Source organism: Gorilla gorilla, chromosome 11, assembly GCF_029281585.2.
Source record: "Gorilla gorilla gorilla isolate KB3781 chromosome 11, NHGRI_mGorGor1-v2.1_pri, whole genome shotgun sequence".
NCBI lineage: Eukaryota > Metazoa > Chordata > Mammalia > Primates > Hominidae > Gorilla > Gorilla gorilla.
Window position 1 is genome coordinate 70,934,833 of NC_073235.2, and position 24,914 is coordinate 70,959,746.

The 24,914-nt window shown below is 40.7% G+C and overlaps 1 protein-coding gene across 2 annotated transcripts in view; it reads left to right on the forward strand.

Moving 5' to 3' along the window:
* The first annotated feature begins 2,641 nt into the window (after positions 1–2,641).
* Positions 2,642–24,914, forward strand: part of CERS6 (ceramide synthase 6) — a 322,839-nt gene continuing 300,566 nt past the window's right edge. The window contains exon 1 of one of the 2 annotated variants that reach the window (XM_004032744.5): positions 2,642–3,081. In XM_004032744.5, the coding sequence (XP_004032792.2) occupies positions 2,912–3,081 (170 nt within the window). In that variant the 5' untranslated portion in view covers positions 2,642–2,911. The remainder of the gene's footprint in view (positions 3,082–24,914) is intronic. The other variant, XM_019022614.4, reaches the window with a different exon arrangement.

Consider the following 24,914-nt stretch of genomic DNA (forward strand, 5'->3'; position numbering starts at 1 on the left):
TGGTGGGGATTGAGGGATGTAGATTAACTAGGGTGGCCAGGGAAGGCTTCAGGGAGAAAATGACATCAGGACAGAGCAAACATGGATGTTTGTGTAAAGAGTTCCAGGGACAGAGAAGAGCAAGCACAAAGGCTCTAAGACATAGCTGGTGTGTCCCAGTAAGGGCAGGGTGGCCAGTGCGGACTCAGGCAGAGTGAAGGAGAGAGAAGAGTAAATAAGTCAGAGTTAATACAGAGCCAAATATCACAGGTCATTGGAATAATTTGGCTTTCACTTGGGAGGGATGAGGAAGAAGCAGGGTTTTCACCCCAGAGGTGATCTGACAAATTTGCATAGGATCACACTGGCTGAGAATAGACTGTAGAGGGGCAAAGGGTGAAACTGGGAGTTGGGAGGTTACTGGAGTAATGTGAATTAGAAGTATTGGTTGTTTGGACCAAGATGGTAGCAGGGGAGGTGGTGAAAGATGGTGAGATTATGGTTTTAAAATGGTGCTGACGGGATTTGGGATGGATTAGAAAGGAGGTATGAGAGAAAGAGAGAAGGGGAAAAAATGACTCCACATTTTTGGCTTGAGCCAAGACTACAGGAGGAAGAGATTTCAGGGGGAAGATTAATAGTTTGGTCATGAGATAGCTTTTAGACATCTGAGTGGTGGTGTTAAATTGACAGTGGATTTAAGAGTCAGAAGGTCAGGAAAAAGTTCATGGCTAGAGATATAAATATGGGAGCTATTAGCATGACATTGGAGGGCATACAGATGTCATTAAAAGCCACGAGACTGGATAAAATCACCAAATGAATACATTCAGATAGAAAAGTGAAGAGGAAAAAAGACTGACTCCTAGGCCACTATAACTTCTGGGGGTTAGGAAAGTGAGGAGTAACCAGGAAGGAGACTGAGAAGAAATGGCCATGAAGGAGGAAGAAACCCAGAAGAGTGAGGTTTCTGGAAGCCAAGTCAAGAATGTTTTAAGACACACGACCTGACAACTGGGCCAAATGCTACTGACAGAGGTGTTGTGAACTGCTATGAACTGAATGTGTGTGTCCCCCAAAATTCATATGCTGAAATCCTAGTTCCCAATGTGATAGTATTCAGAGACAGAGTCTTTGGGAGGTAATTAGCTAATGAGGGTAGAACCTTCATGAATGGGATTAGTGCCCTTATAAGAAGATAGGGCACTAATCTGTGTTTCCTCTTTCTGTGCTCTCTGCCATGTGAGGATACACAAGAAAACAGCTGTTTTCAAACCAGGAAGAGGATCCTTGCCAGACACTGGATCTGCCTGCATGTTGATCTTGGACTTCCCTGCCTCCAGAACCGTGAGGAACAAATTCTGCTGTTTAAGCCACCTAGTCTAAGCAGCCTGGACTAAGATAAGAACTGACCTTTGTGTTTAGCAGCATGAAGATCACAGGTGACCTTGGGCAGTTTCACTGCAGCAGAGGAGGCAAATGTCCAAATGGAAGTTCAAAAGAAAATGAGGGGAGAGAAATTGGAAGCACCAGTATAGGCCATTCTTCAGTTTCACTTTCAAGAGATAGAGTGGAAAGAGGGGAAGGAAGAGTAAAAGAAACTCTGTGTGTGTGTGTGTGTGTGTGTGTCTGTGTGCGGTTATATGCCCACTGGAAAGGTTTAGTATAGCCTACTGGCAGCACCAGGCAGAAAATGAATGTGAGAAAAATGAACAAAAATGCCTCAGAACCATGTATACATGGGCCATGGAATGAATTCACACATGGCTTCTGTATCAATGGGGAAATGCATTGCGGGAGGGAAGGTGCCTGGGTTAGGCCTCACAGGCCTAATGCCTTAAAGGTTTCAGATTCAAAAGGCAGAAATAATGAGCCTGCCGAGTAGCACAGTGGAGGTTCTCATGATGTGCCAGGTCAAAATGTGGTCTAGCAGCCTTTTCAGAGAGGTTAGTTGAGAGGGGTGGTTTTACAGAACGCTGCAGTTGCTATCATCATCATCATCATCATCATCATCGTCATCAAGTAGCAATTAATAATCAAATAGAAATTAAGTGCCTAATTTTTTGTACCACCTCATAAATCAATATAGGGGGGCTTGTTCCCTGGGGGAGCTACTTTGATGAGAAGCGGCAGTATAAAAGGCCGGAAAGTCAAAGATTGGGGAAAGGCAGGCGTGGGGCAGAGGCAGAAGGCTCTTGCCAAACCATCCTGCCTCAGTTCCTGATTTTTCACCCTGCCTCTCCAAGCGCGGGAGTGGAGGATCCTTTCCCTCCCACTTCCTCCTTTGCTCTTTGCCCCTACCCCCCCCCCCCCCCTTTTTTTTTTTGCTGTCCTCCTGGAGCAGGGCTGGTTCTGAAGCTTGGCGGCAGCCCCTACCTGCTGACCCACCGCCTCCGGGCGCACGGGAAGAGGACTGAGAGCCCTGAAACCCCAGCGGGGCAGGAGCCAGCGTTCTGAGCATGTGCGAGCCAGCCAGGGGGCTAGGGCGGATTTGGGGGGTCGACTTCAGGTCGTCGCCCTAAGCGCAAAGCGAAAGAGCGGTGAGAGCAGGGGCGGGCGACACTCCCCGGAGCGGTGCCCCTGCGCCCAGGGCGCAGCGACTGCGCCCTGCCCTCCGGGCGTGGGCGAGTTGGCCGCGTGTGTGCCTCGCTGTTTGACGCGAAGACGAACCAATCAGGGCGGGCGGCCCGAGCTGCCATGTGACGGGCAAGGCGGCCCCTTTCCCCAGCGCGGCCAGAGGGAGGAGAGAACCGGGGCTCGCCGCGAGCCTTCGAGAGCAGCGGCCGCGGAGGAGGCGGCGGCGGCGGGCGGGAGCAGCGGCGGCGGCAGCGGCACAGGCTCGGGGCCAGCCGGGCGCGCATCCCCGGGCGCCCTGCGCGGTGGAGAGCTTGGCGGGCTGCGGGTGCCGCAGGACAGGAGTGGACAAAGCAAGATGGCAGGGATCTTAGCCTGGTTTTGGAACGAGAGGTTTTGGCTCCCGCACAATGTCACCTGGGCGGACCTGAAGAACACGGAGGAGGCCACCTTCCCGCAGGCTGAGGACCTCTATCTCGCTTTTCCCCTGGCCTTCTGTATCTTCATGGTGCGGCTCATCTTCGAGAGGTAAGAAGGGCTGAAGCCCCTCCTCCCCTCCCCCTGCGCACACACACGCGCGCACACACTCGCGCGCTCTCTGGCGCACGCCCCCGCGCCCCCAACGCTCGCGTTCACGCCTCCCAACCTTTGTATTCGGGGAGGGGTTGCTGACCCCCCTGCCCCGCTGGCTTTCTGGGAGCCAGAAAGGGTCTGGCTTGCCACGGATTTCCTCCCGGGCGCCGGGGAGGAGCCGCGGAGCGTTAGGGTCGCCCCCTACCCTCCTCCTGGGCCCTGCTCTCCTCCCGGCAAGGGCAGGCGAACAAAGGTGAGCGGTGGTCGGGCTTGGGACCCGCCGCATTCCGCGGGGCTCGCCCCTCTCCGCCGGCGCGCCACGCAAGGCTGCCAGGCAGGGCTTCCCGCCGGGGCCCGCGCCACCCACCTGACGGCCAGGAACGTTCCGGACGCGCGGCCCGGAGGGAGGAGGAACCGCGCACACTTCAATCTTTATGCTCCGGCATACGGATTGTAGGGGTTGTGCTTCAAAAGAATTCGCCAGGGACTTCCTGGCTTCTGGTCGCTGTTTGGTTTTTATCCGTGAAACTATCAGGCCCACAGTCCTGGCAAATAGGGGATAATAGCATTTCAGGTTATTAGCGGTTTCTTTAAAAGAGGATATGACAGGACGGGTCCACATCCTGCAAAATGGTGATATTAAACTAATAACCCTGTCCTGTGAATAATCATAAACTTCTTTTTTGGTACTCGAAGGCACTTAAAATTTTGAGGAATTGTCATGCAATTGTATAGTTCCTCGGTTTGGTTGGATATCTCCATTGTGTCACATACAAACTTGTGTTATTCTCATGGAATTCGTTTTCGTCGCGAAACTAGATTGTGCCTGCCATGCATTCTCTGGGTGCTACTGAAAGAAAACCAGGACAGCAGCACACTTTTTTTTTTCGTAACAGAAAATATTGTCTTCCCCTTTCTTGTACCCTCCCCTTCCTCTGCCCAATTCATCAGTAAAGGCTGAATTTCTTAGATCATAAAGTAGAGTTTAGATTGCATTTCTCGCTTCCACTCCGCCTTTCTTCCCCGCCTTCAACTCACCTTGGTTTTGTTTCTTAAGCTTTTGCTGGTACCTCATTTGCTGTTCCTCTTTGCCTGAAAACCACTGTTGAGGGTGGCAGAACGCGTCTTTTGAGTCATTTGCTGCTGGACGAGGCAACAAAGCTTCATGGGGACAAAAAGTATCTTTTGTCTCAGGAAGGTGTATTTTTCACCGGACAGTATTGTTGCTTGAAAACGAAGTCAGCTGTTCGCCTGCAGAAATTGACATGCACAAAGCAACAGACTTAAAGACCTATGTTTAAATTATTGGAATCTAATACAGATGTGTCATTGATCCTATACAAAAAAGGATCAAAAAAGTCACAGCAGTGCTGTGAAAAAGTGGGTGTGTTTGCAGGTGTAGAGTTACCTCTAGAGCAAATGTTTGGTTACAGAAAATATGAACTCTATACAGTTTTGCAGGCTCTCCAAAAACAAGCAGACTCAGGGATAGCAGGTTTGCTCTATGTTGGCACATAGTAGGGGATCTACACACAATTGCTGAATTCTGATAAATTGTGTCTGATAAATTCTGGCTGGGCTCACTTTTAGATAGATAATGCATTTGAAAGAGATGTGCAGTCTTATGTGTTGGAGAACAAAAGCATGATCTGTGCACAAAAAGCTGAATTTTCTGACATCCTCCTTCTCTATGCTGATTCCAGGCTGTTCACTGTGTTTAAAAAAATTAAGTTGTTAGAATGGAGATGGCTTTGTACTTAGATTGTCTCTGCCTTTAAAAAGATAAACACTAATGTGATAGTTGAAAACTGGAAGTTCATTTTTCCTCTTTCTAAACATTTTTTATTTTCTTTTTTTCCATAATCCCATGACTCGACTTACAGTTTACATAGAGGGGTGAGCTGCTTTCAATAGTCAGTCCCAGCAAATGTCCTCATATTGATATAAAGTGAGTTGGTCAGTTTCCTTCAGGCCATTGATCTAAATAGAAGAGATTTAATGGCCTGTATGGAAAGTGAAAGTTTACGGTTAATGTTCAGAATAATAATCCAATATGGCACATATGTCACAGAATGCTACTGACTTTTGGAAGACTGTCTACTTTGTTTCTTCCTATGATAGCTCTGTCTTTAACCATTCAGACCTTCTCAATTCTCTGAAAATCCACAATTTAGTTGTATCTAGAGTTAGAAGTTCTGCATGTTACTCCTCTTCTCAAAACTAAATGACACATTCTGGGATCCAACCTGTGACCTTCATCTCAGTAGCATCCATCAAGGGCCTGAATCAATAAAACAGAACCATTCAGTATCATCACTGCTACAACTCACATTCAATGGCCTTCTAGCATATTGTATATACATCCTTTTCTTTTGCAGTATTCTATAATGTATACGATGATTTTAAAAGCCTGTTGTGAATCCCTTTGTAGAATGAAATGCTTTTGTAATAGGAATAATTCTCTCAAGATTCTTCTCTTTGTATGCTTTGTCATTTATTTCAAAGCTGAGACCATACCTAAGAAATACCCGATTATCCAAGTCTTTATTTTACATTAAGTGAAGTCAGTAATGTCCTTGTTGAGGCTAAAATCGTGAATTTGAATGCCTTCTTTTCAGTCTTAGGTATTTCTCTCTACGAAGAGAAACATCAGAGAATTGACTGAAATGGGCTTTGCCCAGTTAAACAGTCCTTTCTTTTTGTTTTCATCCTGGCTGTTGTGGTGTTGATAGTGGAGGCATTGGTAACCAGAACATGTCACTTTATGACAGCATATGGACAGCAATATGGAAGCCCAGCATGGTTGGTAAAAAATGGGGCAGCCTAAGGTCAATGACTTTTGGCTGAGTCTGTGAAGATCTCAAAGCTTGGTGGTTTTTAGCATAGCCTTTATACCATACTTAACTCCGGGTAAGGACCAGGACCACTGTAGCGACCAATTGATTGACAGAGTAAAGTATGTGGGTTTTTTTTTTCCCCCCAACTGGGCTGTTTCTCTTAGAATAAAAATTGTATACCGTTATATTATGTTAACTTGATCACAAAGAACAAAATGTTATTTATTAATAATATAGCATTGTCATCTATTTGATGAATTTTCTTGATTTAATGCTTGTTTAGATTCAGTAAGCCATTCTCAGGAACTATAATAAATGCTTCTTCCAACTTCACTTTTTCAAAAATGTGTTTTGCTGTGGTATTTATAAATGTGGAAATTGTGCTGAATCTCTTTAGAAATAAAAATTCTTTGGGTTATTGTTACAAATGTTAACTTTAATGCTGTGGATTTAGGAGAGATGCAGGAAGTATAGATCGGGAATCAGAACACTCAAATTCTAGTCAAAACTTACACTGGGGCAGCCTCCTAATTTATCTCTGTTTATTTTCTCATTTATGTGTTGAGGCAAATGGCCTTTGTAACTTATTGTTTTCACCCTCCTGATTCTTTGATTCCTGTGGATCGTCTGTGCTTGAAGATTACTAATTATTATCTGATGAAACTTTGAAGCAGCTGAATGTCTTTTTTTTTCTTTTCTTTTTTTTTAAGACATGTTCTCCCTCCATCACCCAGGCTGGAGTGCAGTGGCATGATCATGGCTCACTGCAAACTCCACCTCCTGGGCTCAAGCAGTCCTCTCATCTCAGCCTCATGAGTAGCTAGGACCACAGGTGCATGCTACCAGGCCTAGCTAATTTTTTGTAATTTTTTGTAGAGATGGGGTCTCCCTATGTTTCCCAGGCTTGTCTCAAACTCCTGGGCTCAAGTGACCCGCCCACCTTGGCCTCCCAAAGTGCTGGGATTATAGGTGTGAGCCCCTGCACCTGGTCAAGAGATTTTTTTTTTCCACAGAAATATTGTAGTCAATGGTTTTGTTTCTTGTATTTTTCAGCTGTGTTTTGAGTCAAAAGAATCATTTGGGCTGTTATCATTTATGCTCCAAAAAGCTACAGTATTTCAGAATAACCAACAAAGATTCTATAGAGAAAGCAGTTGTTCCGTTTCCTTAGACCTCTTTTAGGTAGAACCCAGAGTAGGCCTGGCACCTCTTGTGATGACTGGGTAAGAATGAGAAGCTAATTCCTGCCAGACTGGCTCTCAAAATGCTAGGCTATGTGAGGAGTGTCATCCTTTGGGAGGCTGACAGCAAAGTCTGGCTTCACTCACTCAGCCCAAGAATGATCTGCTGTCCCAAACCTTCAAGAAACGACAGGGTCTCAGTTGTGTCTGAGGGAATGTCTGGCCAGCAGGCTTTTTCTTTTAGATTTATTGTCCACTAGCCTTGGGTGAGGACTTCTAGGATAGTTGAGAGAGCGAGAGAGAGAGTGTGAGAGCGTGTTCCTGGTTGCTGGTACTTAGGGGGAAAGGAGGGGAGTGAGTGAATGACTACTAGGAAACAGTGGGGGTGTCAGGTGAGGTTCATTACTGAAGGAATTTGTTCCTCAGTGTTCCTATAGTGTACCTTGTAATGAAGAGACTGATCTGATATATTTTAAAAGACTGGGAACAACTTGCATACAACCATGGTTTTCTCATGCAATCAGTGCTGGATGTTTAACCCTATAAGTGTTCCTTATTTAGCTTGTTAAGTTATATGGCAATATTCACATTAAAACTATGGATACCTGCTTTGCCAGAGACTAGTGTGTGAGGCAAGTGTGGGCTTCAGGCCGGGTGCAGTGGCTTATGTGGGAGGATCACATGGGCCCAGGGAGGCTGAGGCTGCAGTGAGCTGTGATTGCACTACTACACTCCAGCCTGGGCAACAGAGTGAGACCCTGTCTCAAAAAAAAAAAAAAAAAAAAAAAAGTGGTCTGCAGACATAAATAGCTTCTCATAGTTTCTGAATGACAGCGGATGTTTTGTTGGAGAACAACCTAAAATCAGAGGGTTGGCATTCTTTGCAGAACTTAGTACAGTTTTCTCATCTAGTAAAATAAAAAGTTTTGAATTTACACAGTGAAGTAGTTTGGCTATTTGTTATAGGTTAATTTATGGGTAAAAGGCATAACATTACTGTTAAGGGGCAGTGCCTTAGAATGGTGGAGGAGGTAGGTGAGATAACTTTAAATTATCACAATGATGTAATGTCATCTAGGATTATGAAATTAATACCCTGAGTTCACTTATGACTTCTCTGTTGAAAATATTTGAATTCTCTATGGACAGGGCTAGTTTTCTCTTGGATTCCTAGTTGTAAAGTGTGTCAGAAGTGGTTGCTCTTCTGTGATGGGGAAGGACAGGTGGCAGCAGAGGGAAAATGGGATTTCAGGTGAGTTTCCTCCATCAGCATACCAGTCCCATGGCTTTGTCAGACATTGCTGCACCATCCTCAGGCTGCCCTCTTGTATTTTACTAACCTGATTAAACCTTGTTGGTGAACACTAGAACCTAGGCCCATGTTGTATATTAAAAATTTCAAATGTTATTGCATACACTTACATTTCTTCCTCTTATCACCAGGTGAAACCAGATTTTTTATTTATTTCTTACATATTCGGGACTCTCAAAATTTTATTATTTTTTTTCCTTGCTTATCTTCTTTTGATTAATTTCTTAAACACTTTTGAGTCAGAATACTGGGGTTCCAGATTGTATGTCTAGTTGTGTCACTTAATTTTTCTTAGGAACCATTTTTTCATTTCGTTTTTTTTAAAGGTAAACAGGATCACCTCGTATAGCACAGTGATCCTTTCATATTAGCAATGCCTTGAGAATCTTTATTCTTAAGATTTTATTCTTTGGTTTCTTCCCCCTGGCCACCTTTTAAAAATGATTTCATAAGTTTTTTTTGGTCTCTCTTTCCTGACACCATAATCTTTATTGACATCTATACTGTAGCATGATTGAACACAAAACGATGATTCTTTTATTTACTTACTTGTTTTTTGGGACAGGGCTTCACTCCATTGTCCAGGCTTGAGTGCAGTGCCATAACCTTAGCTCACTACAGCCTTGAGGCTCCAACAACCCTCCTACCTCATCCTCCCAGCAGCTAGGACTACAGGTGGGTGCCACCATGCCTGGCTAATTTTTAGTTTTTTTTTTTGGTAGAGATGGGGTCTTGCTTTGTTGTCCAGGCTGGTCTCCTGGCCTCAAGTGATCCTCCCATTTCGACCTCCCAAAGCACTGGGATTACATGTGTGAGTCACTGCAGCCGGTCAGGGTGATTGTTGCAATGTCTTTTTGGGGTTTCTTGTTACTAATGCTGTGGATGATTGGGTGCATGGTCTGAAGCTATGACTTGGTGCTTACCATTTATTTTGTTTGATGTTTGACTATTTTGAATGACTGCCATTTTTAATGAACAACTTTTAAAATTTTGAAAACAATAGTAACAACTAATATTTATTCCTTAATGAGTTTATTACTTTACATGGTTTACTTTATTTAATCCTCTGTCAGGCCCTGTAAGGTGGATACTAATTTTTCCCCATTTTATGGATGAAATTTAGGATTGAGAATTTAGGAAATACACTTAACTTTATATAACTTAAAATAGCAGTGTAGGAATTTGGAACTAGGTTTCTTGATCTAACAATTTTGGTGTCTCCTATTTTAAAGTAAATATCATTAAATCATACTGTATATATATGGTTTTATATTTAGCCTTTTGCCATTTAATGATATAATCTGAATACTTTCCATGTAATTGAACTTATTCAAAAATATTTTTAATGACTATACGCTATTCTACACTATGGTTATACCATAATTTACTTAACCAGTGTTCATATTTTTGTTGGATATTTAGGGCATTTCCAGTTTATATAAGTCTTTTAATTCTTGATGATTTTCTAAGGAATGTTTCCTAGAGGTGGCATTTCTGAGCCCAAAAGGATAAATATTTTAGTGTTCTTGATGGATACAAATTGCCAAATTGTTGTCCAGAAAGATTATACCCATTCGTATTTCCTTATCAGAATACAGATTATTATCATTGGAAAAAATCTGGAGGCTGAGCACAGTGGCTCATGCCTGTAATCCCAGCACTTTGGGAGGCTGAGGAGGTTGGATTGCTTGAGCCCAGGAATTTGAGACCAGCTGCGGCAACATGGCAAAACCCCGTCTCTACAAAAAAATACAAAAATTAACTATGTGTGGTGTTGCTCACCTGTAGTCCTAGCTACCTGGGAGGCTGAGGTGGGAGGATCACTCGAGCTTGGGAAGTGGAGGTTGTAGTGAGCTGAGATCACGCCACTGCACTCCAATCTGGGCGCCAGACCAAGATCCTGTCTCAAAACAAAAAATTTTTTTGCTTTGAATTGAAAAAAATGTTACTGTTATAATGTGTGTTCTTATATTGCTTATGATAAACTTATTTCAAATATTAATAATTGGTATTTAATTTTCTGTGAATTCAGGTATATTTTCATATGGGGATGAGGAGATGTAGTTTTTATCTTTTTTCTGTAAGAAATTGGTGGGCTTCAGGTTTTTTCTTACTTCTTAATGTGGAGTGGTCTTATCGTGGTCTATTTCTCTGGTCACATATTTATACTTTTTGTGTGTGTGTGTGTGACAAGGGTCTCACTCTGTACCCCAGACTGGAGTGCAGTGGTGTGATCTCAGCTACTGCAACCTCTGACTCCCAGGTTCAAGCGATTCTCATGCCTCAGCCCCCCAAGTAGCTGGGATTATATATTTTTAATAGAGATGGGGATTCACCATGTTGGCCGGGCTAGTTTCGAACTCTTGATCTCAAGTGACCTGCTCGCCTTGGCCTCCCAAAGTGCTGGGATTAGAGGCATAAGCCACTGCACCTGGCCTTATACTCTTTTATTTATTTCTTCCTCCCGACTCTTCCCCACATGCTAAGTCACCATCATCAGGAAGGGAGCTTCTCAGATTTTAAATAGTGGAAGGAATACACTCAAGAGGATGATGAAGTGACTGATATGAACACTTTATTGTGGAGAGTGAGGCAGAGAGAAAGGGCTGGGAGGAAGACTGAGGCATCAAGATTGAATGGGTCTTTATGAGGGAAAGAGGGATAGAGCCTAAACTAAAAAAAAAAAAAAACTACTTTACTCCTGTAATGGATTATCTAAATTCTGGGTGAGTGAGACCCCATGTCAAAAAAACCAAACAAACAAAAAAAGACTTATTATTAGACTAATCACTAGGGAACTACAAATCAAAACCACTATGAGATACGCATTAGGATGGCTGCTGTCAAAACAAAGAAACAAACAGAATAACACGTGTTGGCTAGGGTTAGGACAAATTGGATCTGTTGTGCACTGTTGGTGGGAATGTAAAATGGTGCAACTGCTATGGAGGTTCCTCGAAAAATTAAAAATAGAATTGCCATATGATACAGCAATTTTACCTCTAGGGGTGTACACCCAAACGATTTGAAGTCAGGGTCTCAAAGATATATTTGTACACCCATGTTCATCATTCACAATGGCCAAAAGGTGGGAGCAACCCAAGTGTCTATTGATATATGAACAGCTAAACAAAATGTGGCATATACATATGTCTCCATTTGTTTGGGCTGGTACAACAAAATACCGTAGACTGGATAATTCATAAGCAAGAGAAATTTATTGCTCACAGTTTTGGAGGCTGGAGAGTCCAAGATCAAGGTGTGAACAGATTTACTATCTGGTTAGGGCCCACTTTCTGGGTCACAGATGGCACTTTCTTACTGTATTCTCACATCACGGAAGGGGCAAGGTGGCTCTGGGGCCACTTCACTAAGGTCACTAATCCTATTCATGAGGGTTCAACCCTTGTGACCTAATCACCTCCCACAGGCCCCACCTCCTAACACCATCACACTTAGTTATTAGGTTTCAACGTGAATTTTGGGGGGACACAAACATTCAGACCATAGCAACATACAATAGAATATTATTCATCTTTAAAAAGGAAGGAATTTCTGCTACAGCATGAATGAGCTTTGAAGACATGCTTAGTGAAATAAGACAGTCACAAAAAGACAAATACTGTAGGATCCTACTTATATAAGGTACCTAGAGTAGTCAGATTCATAGACACAGGTAGTGGAGTGATGACTGCCAGGTGCTGGAGGTTGGTGCAGAGTTTCAGTTTTGCAAGATGGAAAGAGTCCTGCATGGTGGTCCTGGTTGCACAACAATGTGAATGTACTTAATGACATAGAACAGTGCACTTAAAAATGGTTATGATGGTAAGTGTTATGCTATGTGTATTTTACCACAATTAAAAAAAATAGAAGATTTGCTGACTTGAAAGGTCACTAGAAATTACTGCCTTCATTTTCTTGGCTTGACATTTTTCTAGTTAGGAACATCATCCCAGTTCTGTTTATCTCAGTTTCATCAAGCACTGCTTTTTTTTTTTTTTTAAACTGCTTAATTCCCCTCAAATATAGGAGAGCACCTCTTCTTTCCAGAATCGTCTGGCAGAGGTGGGTGGGAGGCGAGGGGTGATAGAAGGAAGGTTTTAAACCCAGAGAGCTCTTAAGTATCCCGTTTTTTTTAGAAGGCACTTGAACTGAGCATATCATTTCAAGTCCATTTGTTAATATGACAACTTAATAATAGTAAACTGGCTGCATGTGTAGAAGAGGAGAGCAAAGTGTCTGTAGAAAAGCACATTGCATAGTTTCAGAGGAGCCTAGGATTAAAGTCAAGTCACCCTGGTAAGTACACAATCCATTTAAAGCAAACCAGGATAATGAGATAAAACTCTCCTTAGCAGCCTAGGCCACAGGTATATCCTATGGAAGCTCTGGGTGAGTGAAGATCAGATTTCACCTTCCTCCCTAGCTTTCAGTTGAATTTTCCATGCATTTTACAAGCAAATGATTCAAACACTTGAGTATTTAAAGATGATATTTCTCAAATGCTGCATATTATAAAAACAATCTGATTAGAAGCAGTCAGGTACATATTATTCAACAGTAGTTTTTGAAGTTTAATGTTTGGTCATTGTACAAAATACTGTTTTCCGTAATTCATCTGTAAGAATGTTTTGGGCAGTGCTGTTTTTCTTCTTTCTTCTTTTAAAGGAGAACTTCCATTTTCTCTCTACTGGTCTTCAAAGTGGGCTTCTCTTGGACCACTCCTGCCTTCTATTCCTACTTTCGCTTTTACTATTATAACTTAGAATTTGGTTGTGGGGCTTGTTTTTGACAAGGTTGAGGTTAGAGATACACAAATGGTTTTTAATTGCAGGAGAGATGCATTCCTTCACTAGGTAACCTTTTGCACACAGTGACCTAAGAATAACATTTGTTTGTAACTCGCCATTGTCTACATAAATGTCACATCTTATCTTTGAGGTTTTCAGGTTACAAAGCTACCGTTGCTCTCCTGAAGCTGTGATTAAGATTGTATTTTCTTTCTTTCTTTTCCTCGATTCCTCCCCCACCTTCCTTCCCTCTCTTCTTCCTTTGTCACTTCCTCCTTTCTTATTATTACTGATACAGACCCTTTCTTAAAGACACAGGGAAGTCTGAGAGAAGAGGAGCAGCATAGAGTTAAGAGTGGGGGAGGGTGTTTAGAAAACCATCTAAAATCTTGTCCAGGGACACAGTTTGGCAAGTATCAGAGTAAAAGCTGCCAGCTAGTCTAAGTGGCTCTGTAGATCTTGTTTTAATAGCTCACCATTTCAAAGCAGAATAAAGTGACTTAGTGGTTTAAGCAGTGGCAGTTTTGCACACAATAGCTTGAGTGAAGAAAAACTGAGAATGAAGCAATCAGTCATTTGGGCATTATGGAAAATGGGAGACTAAAAGGGCTTTGTATGTCAGTGGGTGTGTGTACCTCTTTGCATGGATAGACTTGATAACAGTATATTTAAATTGTGTTGCTCTTTTGTATATCTATTGCAATTAATAGACATGTATATTTATTTCTAGCTAGAATTGAAAGGAAAATGGGTGGGATATCAGAAAGATTACAGAATTCAGGTTTAAATTCAAACAGTGCTGTTTATCACCTGTGCAGTAATAGACAACATATTCTCTCAAATTTGGTGTCCTCTCTTGTAAAATGGAGAATATGCCACTTTGCAGTATTGAGCACTCTCTGCAAAAATGTACATAAGGGGATTCAGTGAAACCTGGTTCTTAAAAATACACGTTGTGTAGAAAATAATTGATACCAGAGTACAGTATTTAGTACCTGCTTGAGAAATACTGTTCTGTAATTTGATTTTCTAAAATAAAATAAATGGGTATATGTGTGGGGGGGCCCAAGGACATGGGGTCATGGTACAACTTGTGGAAGCAGTAGGGCCTGTTTACACAGTTGATGCTGGACCTGGAGGATTTACTTGTTCTGTTGAAGAGTAAATATTTAGAGTTTTAGACAGGCCCTGAAACCCCAATCTTTTCAGCATTGTGCCGGTTTAGGGAGGAGGATGCTTTTAAGCCTTTTCTTCTCAACAGTTAATGATGTGGGTTGTATACTGGGGACCTGTGGAAAACCATTTCTAATGGTGGAGTGTTAAACAAGTGGGGGGCCGCTGTGTGCCACTGAGAGCCTGGCCTGTGCTCTGGCTTCTGTGCCTTTGGAGAGAGACCCCAACCCCAAAGATGGTCTCCCTCTGGGTGGAGTTTTCTCTGGAAGCTGCCTTTCAGTGATATGCAGATATCTCCACCTACTTCCCCTGGTCTAGCCCCAGTGATAGTTGTTTATTGCACGCAGTCTCAAGGGAAAATTGATTGGGTATTTGACCACTGGTAAGGGCACACATCAAGTTTGGCATTTATATTGACTTAAGACCTGGGCTGTGTTTTGGCCCTGCCACTTGCAAGCTACTGGTCTAGGGGCAAATTACTTAACCTCTGCAAGCTCAGTTTTCATCTGAAACTCATAGGGTTGCTGTGAGGATTAAATGAGATAATGTTTGCATTGTGTTTAGGGCAATGCCTAGCTCAGTGAAATAGTGATTACTTGTTCTTCAGGTTTATTCACACACACAATCACTTTCTGAGTGTTTGTTGGAACTCTTATTTTCAGAAATGGGACTTCACTGGCCTTACCTTTACATCACAGACATGTACCATAGACCTCATTCCTGCATAGATCCCCATTTTCCCTAGTTAGGGCTGTCTGTGTACAGAGTTTTACTTTCCCTATTCTCTTTTCCCTTCTGTCTCTTTTTTTCCTCTGAGGAAGATGTTGATTCTTCTTCTTGTAGCTGGCAGAAAACACCCCTAGCAGCTAAGTGAAGAATGGGGCTTTGTCCACTTCACACTCATGTAATGCACTTTGCTGAGGGTGTACATTAATATTTAGACAGCTCAGAAACATTTTTCCTAATAAGAGCCTCCCAGAAATAGGACAGCCTCAAGACAGACATTTATTGATTTCTTTCAGAATTTTAAGCCTAGTGGATTATCTTAATTTGATCCTTAAGAAAAAAGAAATTCAGTCTAGTGACATTGGGATCACATTTATGAAAATGGAAACATTCAAAATTAGCTGAAAATAATATATGTATGTATTTTTTTTCTTTAAGAGAAATAAACCTGCACCCCCAAATTGGAACTTCCATTGGTGTGAATGTGACGAACCTAGCCTGACTAAATTAGTTCAGAAGGAATTTGCACCTGCTTTCAACTATAGGCACTTTTCCAGCTCTGCATAGTTTAAATATAATTTGTAAGTAGTTAGCCATGTAAATAATTTAACAAACCTGCTCATTTCTTAAGGCTTTGTTAGAGACATATTAGGGTGATGAAAGAGGACATTTGTGGTGGGTTGTCTATTAAATGAGGAAGTAAGGCTAAGATGAAACCACAATGTTGTATAACGACAAATTACCAAAAATTGCCCCTGTTTTAATTCAGTCATCATTTAGGGTCATAGACTTTCTACTGAAAATGGAAATTGAAACTTACTGATTCAGAGATCTACAAGTCCACTGTGGGTCAGACAACAGTGGTGTCCTGAAGTGGGGAATGGTCAGAGTGATCTGCTTTGGGTACACACAGTAAGGTGATGTATTAGCTGTAGAGAATTAAAAAAAAATTGGTTAAAAGTCTTTTATTGGCACCATGTGAAGCCAGTTATTAACACAGAATTGATAGAAGTGATAAAATACTCCTCCCTACCAGGGTACACTGTTCCTGCCCACCCCCACAACTGCAATACCACTGTCAGACACTTTCATGGCACAGGTGACCAGAAGACCACACTTTGAGAAATACTGGCAGAGATAAAAATACTACTCCACCTCCCACTTTGGATATGAAGATACGCAGCCTAAAGAGATGAATGAAGTGACTTGTGCTCTGCCACTCACTCAGGTCCTGGCAGAGCCTGGCTGACCTGGAACCCTGGCAGTGCCATTATAGAGTAACCATTTCATCCTGATTTGAGATTGTCTCAGGAAATGCCATTTCAGGGAAAATTGAAACAGCTGGTCACTCTACCTGACTGCTCAGCCTATTAAACCCATCCTGAGGTCAGGACAGTAACTCATGCCTGTAATCTCAGCACTTTGGGAGGACTGCTTGAGCCTGGGAGTTTGAGACCAACCTGAGCAACCTAGTGAGACCCTGCCAACTCTACCAAAAAAAAAAAAAAAAAAAGAAAAGAAAAAAAATTAGCTGGGCATGGTGGTATGCACCTGGAGCCCCAGCTACCCCAGAGGCTGAGATGGGAGGATCGCTTGAGCTCAGGAGGTCCAGGCTGCAATGAACTATGATTGCACCATAAGAAATGGCTTCTCTATCTCGCCCTAAGGGTGACTTAGAGTGTTTGTGGGAAGAAGCTTCCTTGGTGACTGAGGGGTGTTGCCTGCCCCCACTGTCCCTGTGCCACATTTCATGGCTTTTTAAAAAGGTGATTAAAAGGCTCCCCATTAAGTGTGGGTTGGAGCTTCTGAGGGCAGAACTGTGTCTGTAGATAGCCAGGGTCAGTTCCTGGTGTGCTAATTCATCCTTAGCATGCCTGTGTTACTGAGACCATAAACTTTTTTGTTTTCCTTCTACCTTCACCCAGTGTGTGTTAAGTCTTGCTTGTTAAGCTCCCACACTTAAATGGCTGCTTGCAGAATTGCAAAGGGACTAGGGAGAGAACAAAAACAGATATGCAGGTGGTGGTTGTTAACCAGACAGGATTTCTAAGGAGGGTTCAGGCAGTCAAGTGGTTTTGTGTATGTGTTTTATGTTCATAGTTTTGAGTTTTACAATGTGTGAAGCTTACTTTTGCTAGCATTAGGTATAGTTTATTTGGAAGAATGAGGCTCCTGAAATAAACATGCCAGTAAACTATATCTTAGAGTTTAATGAGAACAGTGCTAGGAAATTCCAGCTCCTCCCAAGGCTGCCTCCCTCAGAGGCAGGCGTTAGCTGTGGGTCTCTAAGCAGGCAAACAGGCTTACCAGTGTCAATACCTGTGATGTCCCTGCCCCAGGCTGTCCACACCTGGTTAGTGTCAAGCCATCTAAGATTGGGCAGAAGGCAAGTAAACCAATTTAGGACCGTGGCTTACCGCTTATTTGACTGCTGAATCCTATTTGCCTAGTGCTTTCACATCTTCTTACCTTCCCCTCTTTGCCAGAACCTACTCTGTCTTAAAAATGTCCTGGGTAAAAGGAATCTCCTCATTGGGAAGGGGATCCCTTTTACCTTTTGGCCCTGAGCCCTGGTTACCAGATGGTCTGTTGTTCTCACATTTCCCAGGGTAATAATGAATTTGGGGCAAATCCACTTGCATATATAATAAGAGCTTTCACCTCAACTTTTGCTACTCTTTTAATGTTATTTATTACATACTACTTTTTAGTTTTTTGGCATTTAAAAACTATGTAATAGCATAAAATAAATGTTCTTTCTGTTCTCAAAGATAACGTCATGGTTTTAGGCTGTTTTTCTGATTTCTAAAAAGGAAATAAATTTGAGTTATTGTGGTTCCACAATTTAAAACAACTGTTTATTTTTTGGTAAGCTGTTTCCCCCTTTGTCAGAGTTAAAGATGAGACAAAAATACTGCATTTAAAGCAGAACCAGACCTGGGTAGCCGCTCTCTCCATCAATCGCCATTCCACTTTCCAGCCAATAACTAATTCTTTATTCAGGGGTCAAATATAAGGAATTTCTTTCCTTTCAGATTGTCTAAAGCTTTTCTAAATTGAATGTGCTTAGCTGCTAGAAACTTCCACCTTACTTTAAAAGCCAACCTAAGAGTCCGGCTGCTGCTCTGAATGAGAACTGCCAAAGTAAGTAAATAGTATATGATTATGTATTTTGGGTGTTGAGAAGAGGTTACACTTATCTTTGCGGGTAAAGTCGAACATAGTCTTTTTGTTTCTGAGGCCCAGTTCGAATCTGTGGAGAGAGGGAGAGATGTAGATGAGAGTGTGAGTGCAGACGCTGATTGACCCATGTGTGCACAATGAAAGGGAGCATAGATTCCTGAGTTGGGCTTAAAATTCCATCTTGGAGAAACGCTGACTCAGTCACCATTATACCCTAGTGGGTATTAGCTCTAAACCCCAGCACTCAAACTTGCTTAGCAAATGTTCCTATGGCATTGTTAGAAAAATGCTATGTTTTTTTCTAAAGCAGACTTTTTAATCTCCCTGTATAGCATTCATACTGAAACACGCATAAAAGTATACCTTCTTGTACAGCTCATTGAATTATCACAGCAAAGTGAATACACCATGTGTTCATTAATCAGAACCGAGATCAAGGATCAGAACATTACTGGTACCCCAGAAGCTTTAAAAACCGTTTGCAGTATGAAGAGGAAAGGCCTAATTTATGCAGCAAAACTCACTATTCCACTTAAGGAATAGTAGGTTCCTTATAGAGGACGACAGAAGCTCTGGTACTTGTCATTACCAATAGAACCTTCTTTCTTCTCTTTGTGTTAAGTCTGTGCTCATGCTTAGATATGTGTGTGTGTGTTTATGTACAAAATCTGATTGGTATTTTGGCCATCGAATTTAATAAAGAAATTACTGAAAAAGGAATGGGAAGAGGATGTCAGAATGTGAGAAAGTAAGAGAAAGGCCATAGTCAGAACATCCATTTTCTTTTCCACCTTATTTGATTAATATACTGTTTTATAAGGATAGGCGCTAGTAAAGAGACAAAAATACAGTATCTTTACATCTTTTTCTTTTTAAAAGATAAATTAAGGATGTTAAATAGGATAGGTGTATAAGTTTGTTGACAAACTGGATCTTGTTCCTTGAATATAGATGGTCTCACTCAATTTGTCATTTGAGACAATGGAAACAAAGGTATCCGATACTTTGGATTTGAAAAAACCAGATATTTTGAACACAAAGTATTGGTTTGTGACATTGGAATACTTTGTTTTGCAAATAATGTCTTTAAAATTTGCAGTGCTTGCATTTGAAACATTATGCTCACCTTAAAAACATATATCTTTTCATCTCAATTTTTCTTATTTAAGCTTTTTGTTCTGTCTTTGGATCTATCTTTTGTTCCTTTTATCCTTCTCCAGGAATATCAGTTATACATATGTTAGATTTCCTTTGTCTGCCTTTCATGTCTATCATCTTGTCTATAATCATTTTAATATTATTAGTTTTTTCCATGTGGTTTTATTAATTTTTTTCACACCTGCCTACCATGTATCTTTTCACTCGTTTGTTTAAATTTTTTCTTTTGTTCTTAATGTTTCTGTAATCTTAAAAAAATTTACCCTTTTATTGTGCTGCTATCTCAGTTTGCATTTTTTTCAGTTTTATAATCACTTTACTAAGTCCTAATATCGCTACAAAAAGGGCACAACAACATTCTTCCAAATTATTCATGTTTAAGATGATTGTTTTTTCAGGCTAGTTTTAAATGGAAATTCTGAATTCTTTTCAGTTTTCTTAGAAATGTAATGACACAATATATAATAAATCTTAGTGCATTATTGTGTCAGCAGTAACCGTTTGTTAGTTTCTAGGGCATTAATTTTAATTTGTGGATTAAAAAATGTTTCAATATCTAACATGATTAATGCTACAAAATTGTGTTTGAAATATTTAGAATATGATACCTCTTGATTTAACAGTTATTTTAAAAATTACTAATGATATGTCTATAGTCTCATTAGGAAACTCCCAATACACGAAAAAAATAAAAAAATAAAAAAAACACACAGCCAGTTCTCCATTTTCACTGTTTCTTCTATCTCACTTTCTTCCCTGATGTGTCCAGTATTAATAGTTGATATACATGTCCTTTTGGACCTTTTTCAATGATTTGCCTACATATGTATGTATATGGAAAGATAAAGTTTGTTTAAAACATGAATGATGCCAGGTGTGGTGGCACGCACCTGTAGTCCCAGCTACTCAAGAGGCTGAGGCAGGAGGACTGTTTGAGGCCAGGAGTTGAAAGCTGCAGTGAGCTATGATTGCACCTGTGAATCTGTACTCCAGCTTGATCAACACAGAGAGATCATGTCTCTCAAAAAACAAAAGAAAATATGAATGGTATATTCTGAGTCTTGCTCTGAAACTTATTTGTCTTTTTTCCACGTAAGGCCATGTCTTGGGGATTTTCCAATGTTGGTGAATGTAGAGCCATTTTCTTTTTAATGTGGTGGCACAGCATCCCCTAGTTATGTGGGTGTTTCCTAGTTGATTTAACGGCTTTTCCATAAATGCTATAGGAAACAATGCAGTAACTTCATTCCTATACAGACTTCTTTGTATTTAGGTATTTTTCCCTAAACTGACATAAAGAAGTAGAATTGCTGGATCAGAGAATGTGCAGAGTTAAAATTTTGATAAATGCATTGAAAACCTTTCAAGAAGAATTATACCAATTGACATCCCTACCAGCGCAGTATGAGGAAACCCATTCCTCGTGTCCTCCCAACCATGACTTATCCTGCAGCAAATAGAATGTAATTTTGGTAAACTTAATCTATTAAGAAAACAACTATTTTAACATGATGACTTTTCCGAAGAACAGAAGGTTGGGATGCTGGTTAGGAAGGAAATTTAATAATACCATAACAAGACATTTTGCCACTCTTTCTTTAAAGAAATGGGAATGATAATCATAAAATACAGTGAGAAATTGAAGTTTATACTTTGAACTTTGCGACATCTATCGCAAACATTTATTTAACAAACATATTTCATCCTTCCCAACTCATTTCCTTAGGGTTACTTAGCTAACAGGAATGGTGAGTGTTGTGTTATATTCCTTTACAACAAATAAAAGTCAACCATAAGTTACCTTGAACAAGAAATCACTAATGAAGAATATCTGTCCTTGTATGGGGCTTCCTAATAATTTATTATCAGAAGAATTACCTTATGATTAAGCTATTCTGATGGTAGAAACATTTTCATTCAGCATGTAAACAAGCAACAAGTAACCAAGATTCAGCAACAACTATGAATTGAGAACTCAAAAAGACTTTAAATCTAGAACTAGGTTGTTCTTCAGTACAGTTGATTGCCTGTCCCGCCCTACCTTTTAGTCATCATATTATCTCATTGTGCTTGTCTACTTGGGAAAAGTTATTTTTTTATACCAATAGGATGGCATGTATTAACATTTTTTGACTTTTATGAAAATGTTCAAATATAGAGAAAAGCTAAAAAAAAGTGCCACGAACGCTCATATTCTTGCCACCAGAATTCAATGATTATTAACATTTTATCATATTTTTTCTGTAGCATGCAAAGTAAATCGCAGCTATTATGACGCATCACCAGTGAGTAGTTGAGCACGGATCTTTAAAAAGCCATCCTAGAATGTCTCTAAGAATAAAGACATTCTAGGATGGCTTTTTAAAAGTAACTTTTTGAAAAGCAATTTTATATCGTGGGATTTATTTTTTCTCATAAAAATGTACAGCTTCAAAGTGGTAGAGAACTTACTGCGTATGGATTTGGTGAAATGACAGGGTAGAGGAAGACCATAAATGTAGAATCAATGATTAAATTTAATGGATGTATAAACAATAAGGCTAGCAGTAATAATAGTTTAGTGAAAAAGGAGTGATTATATATAATATTTTTATTGGTATTTTATGGAAGTTGTATCCAAGGGTTTGAATTGGGAAACCGTTAAGTTTACTAGAAGTAGCTAGTTTCTTAATAATATTTCTTGGTTTTAGAAAATTGATATAAAGCACATTGGCTCATAGGTCAGGCTGTTAGGCTTAGTTACAGCAGGCAAACTTTCTCAAGATTATTGGCTCCTGCCCCAGTGTGGTAGTGTTTGTGTTCTGTGGGTCGTGTTTGGTCTTGCAACATGGTGGCTTCAAGGCTTAGAATCAGACATTTGTTAATGTCGAATACAACTACCCTCTCACATGCAAGTCTGGGCTCACTATTTTTGTTAGCTAGGTAAGCCTAAGGCACTAAGTTGGAAAAGGTTCAAATATATGACATATGTTTATGAAATAAATGATCACAATAGATGAAGGGTTCAAAATTACAAACTAAAATAAACTTGTGTATTATTACTATTGTTTCTGTTTCTGAGGTACAGAGAAAGAGTTGCAAAAGAGGTTAGCCTATCTCCTCAAACCAGTTTTTGGACAGAACAAGGAATGGCAGCTTCCAGCCAGTGCATTAATTATGCTCCTCTCTGGCATCCTCTTTTTGTTTTTTAATCACCCTTTTATCACCTTGCTCTGTGTAATTCTTTGAGAAGGAAGCTAATAAAGAAAAAAAAATCAATGCATGCATATTGTAAAAAAGTGTCAAACAATAAAATAGAGTATACCATGAAAGATAAAACTCTCTCCTCAGAGACAACCATTTGCAACTGCCTTCTGGAATATTTTCTATGCATGTTCAAGTATATATGTCTTAGGGTTGTGTCTTAGGGTTCTCCAGAGAAAACTAATAGGATGGATGGATAGATAGATGATAGATAGATAAATATGTTAGATAGATTAGATAGGAGATTTATTAGAGGAATTGGCTCACATGATCTTGGTGGCTGAGACGTCCTGCAATAGGCTGTCTGTAAGCTGGAGTCCCTGCAGCATCAGTACCTTGGCTCAGTCTAAGTGAAAAGGCCTGAGAACATAGTGGGGACTGCTTTTGTAAGTCCTGGAGTCCCAAGGCTGGAGAGCCTGGGGTCCTGATGTCCAGAGGCGGGAGGAGAAGAGTGTGTCCTAGCTCCAGGAGAGACAGGAAATCCTTTTCCTCTGTTTTTTTCCTATCCAAGACCCCAGGCAATTGGATAGTGTCTGCCCATATTGAGGGCAGATCTTCCCCATTTAATTTGCTCAGAGTCACATGCTAATCTCCTCTGGAAACACAGTCATATACATACCCCAAAATAATGCTTTACCAGTTCTCTAGGTATGCCTTAATCCAGTGAAGTTGACACCCAAAATTAACCATCACAGGTTGCTATGACAAAATACCATAGACTGGTGGCGTAAACAAGAGAAATTTATTTTTCATGGTTCTGGAGACAAGCCTAAGATCAAGGCACCAGCAGATGCAGTGTCTGGTGAGGCACCTCTTCCTGGTTTGCAGAGGCTCTTTGTCTTTTTTTTTGTATACTCACATGGTAGAGTGAGGGAGGAAATGAATGAGGGAGAGACAGAGAGAGAGAGAGAGAGAGAGAGAGAGAGAGAGTCTCATAGGGCACTAATTCCATTCATGGTGGTTCTTAAGGCCCTACACCCTAGTTCCATCACACTGGGGTTGTAGGCCTCAACATACAAGTTTGGGGGGACATAAACATTCAGTCCATAGCAATGTATCTCTACATTTTATTTAACACAACTATATAAGCTCATTTGCACTTCGTTTTTCACTTACTATATCTTGAACATCTTTTTACGGAAATATTGAAAAGTCAACTTTTTTCTAGTAAATGGTTGTGTAGAATTTTTAACATTTTATATAGCATATAAAATGCATATATTTATCATAATTTAACCACTCCCCTATCAGTGCTTCTTGAGATCATTTCCAATCATATGCTATTATATTAAAAGCAATGTCACAGTGGCAACTTTTGTATGTCTATCTTTCTTTCCATGTGAATTACCTTAAATTTCTATTAGTGTGAAGTGGCTGGGTCTGTTTGAATTTTGATAGATATTGGAGAATTGTCCCCTTAGGGGATTGTACTTGTTTATATATTTCTGCTCACTGAAGGAAAGTTTCTAACAGTATGATTGAACTTGCAAACGCTTGCCAATTGACTGTGTGAAAAATGGTATTATTTTAACTTGCGCTTTTTAAAAGTGAAGTTAAGCACATTTTTATATGTTTTAAAGCCACTTGTATTTAGTTTTCCACGAATTAATGTTTTTGTCTTTTTTGGGAGTGTTTATTGTTTTATAAAGGCTTCCTATGCAAAAAGAAAGAAATATGCTCTTTTTCATGTATACTGAGAATATTTGCTTATGTGCTTTGTCTTTTGACTTCATGATATTTTTCCTTGGCTGAAGATTTCAAGTTTTATGTAGTCTGATCATTCAGGGTTTTTTTTTTTTGTTTGTTTGCTTTGTTTTGTTTTTTCCTCAGAGTACTTTCTCTTGAACTAGTCAGTTTCCCCAGAGAACAGCTTTTCTCTAGCCTGCTTGACGGTTATAAGCCTGCCGCCACTGTTCTGAGAGCTGAGCAGTGAGATGAAGATTTATCTTAGTCCTGTTTTGGTCACTGTACTCAGTGTCCCAAAAGCCAGGTCCTCTGTGATTCAACCTTCCCGGGAGTAAACCACCCCTCTCTGCTGGGGCTGGGGAGAGCAGTCACCTGGTTTCGGGGACCCAATCTGGAGGTGTTCATGTTCCTTGTACAGACTTTGGACCAGTATCCTGTTCCAGCTGAACTTTACACCCTGCCCTCCAGAGGTATCTGGTGCCTACAGTTGTCAAACATT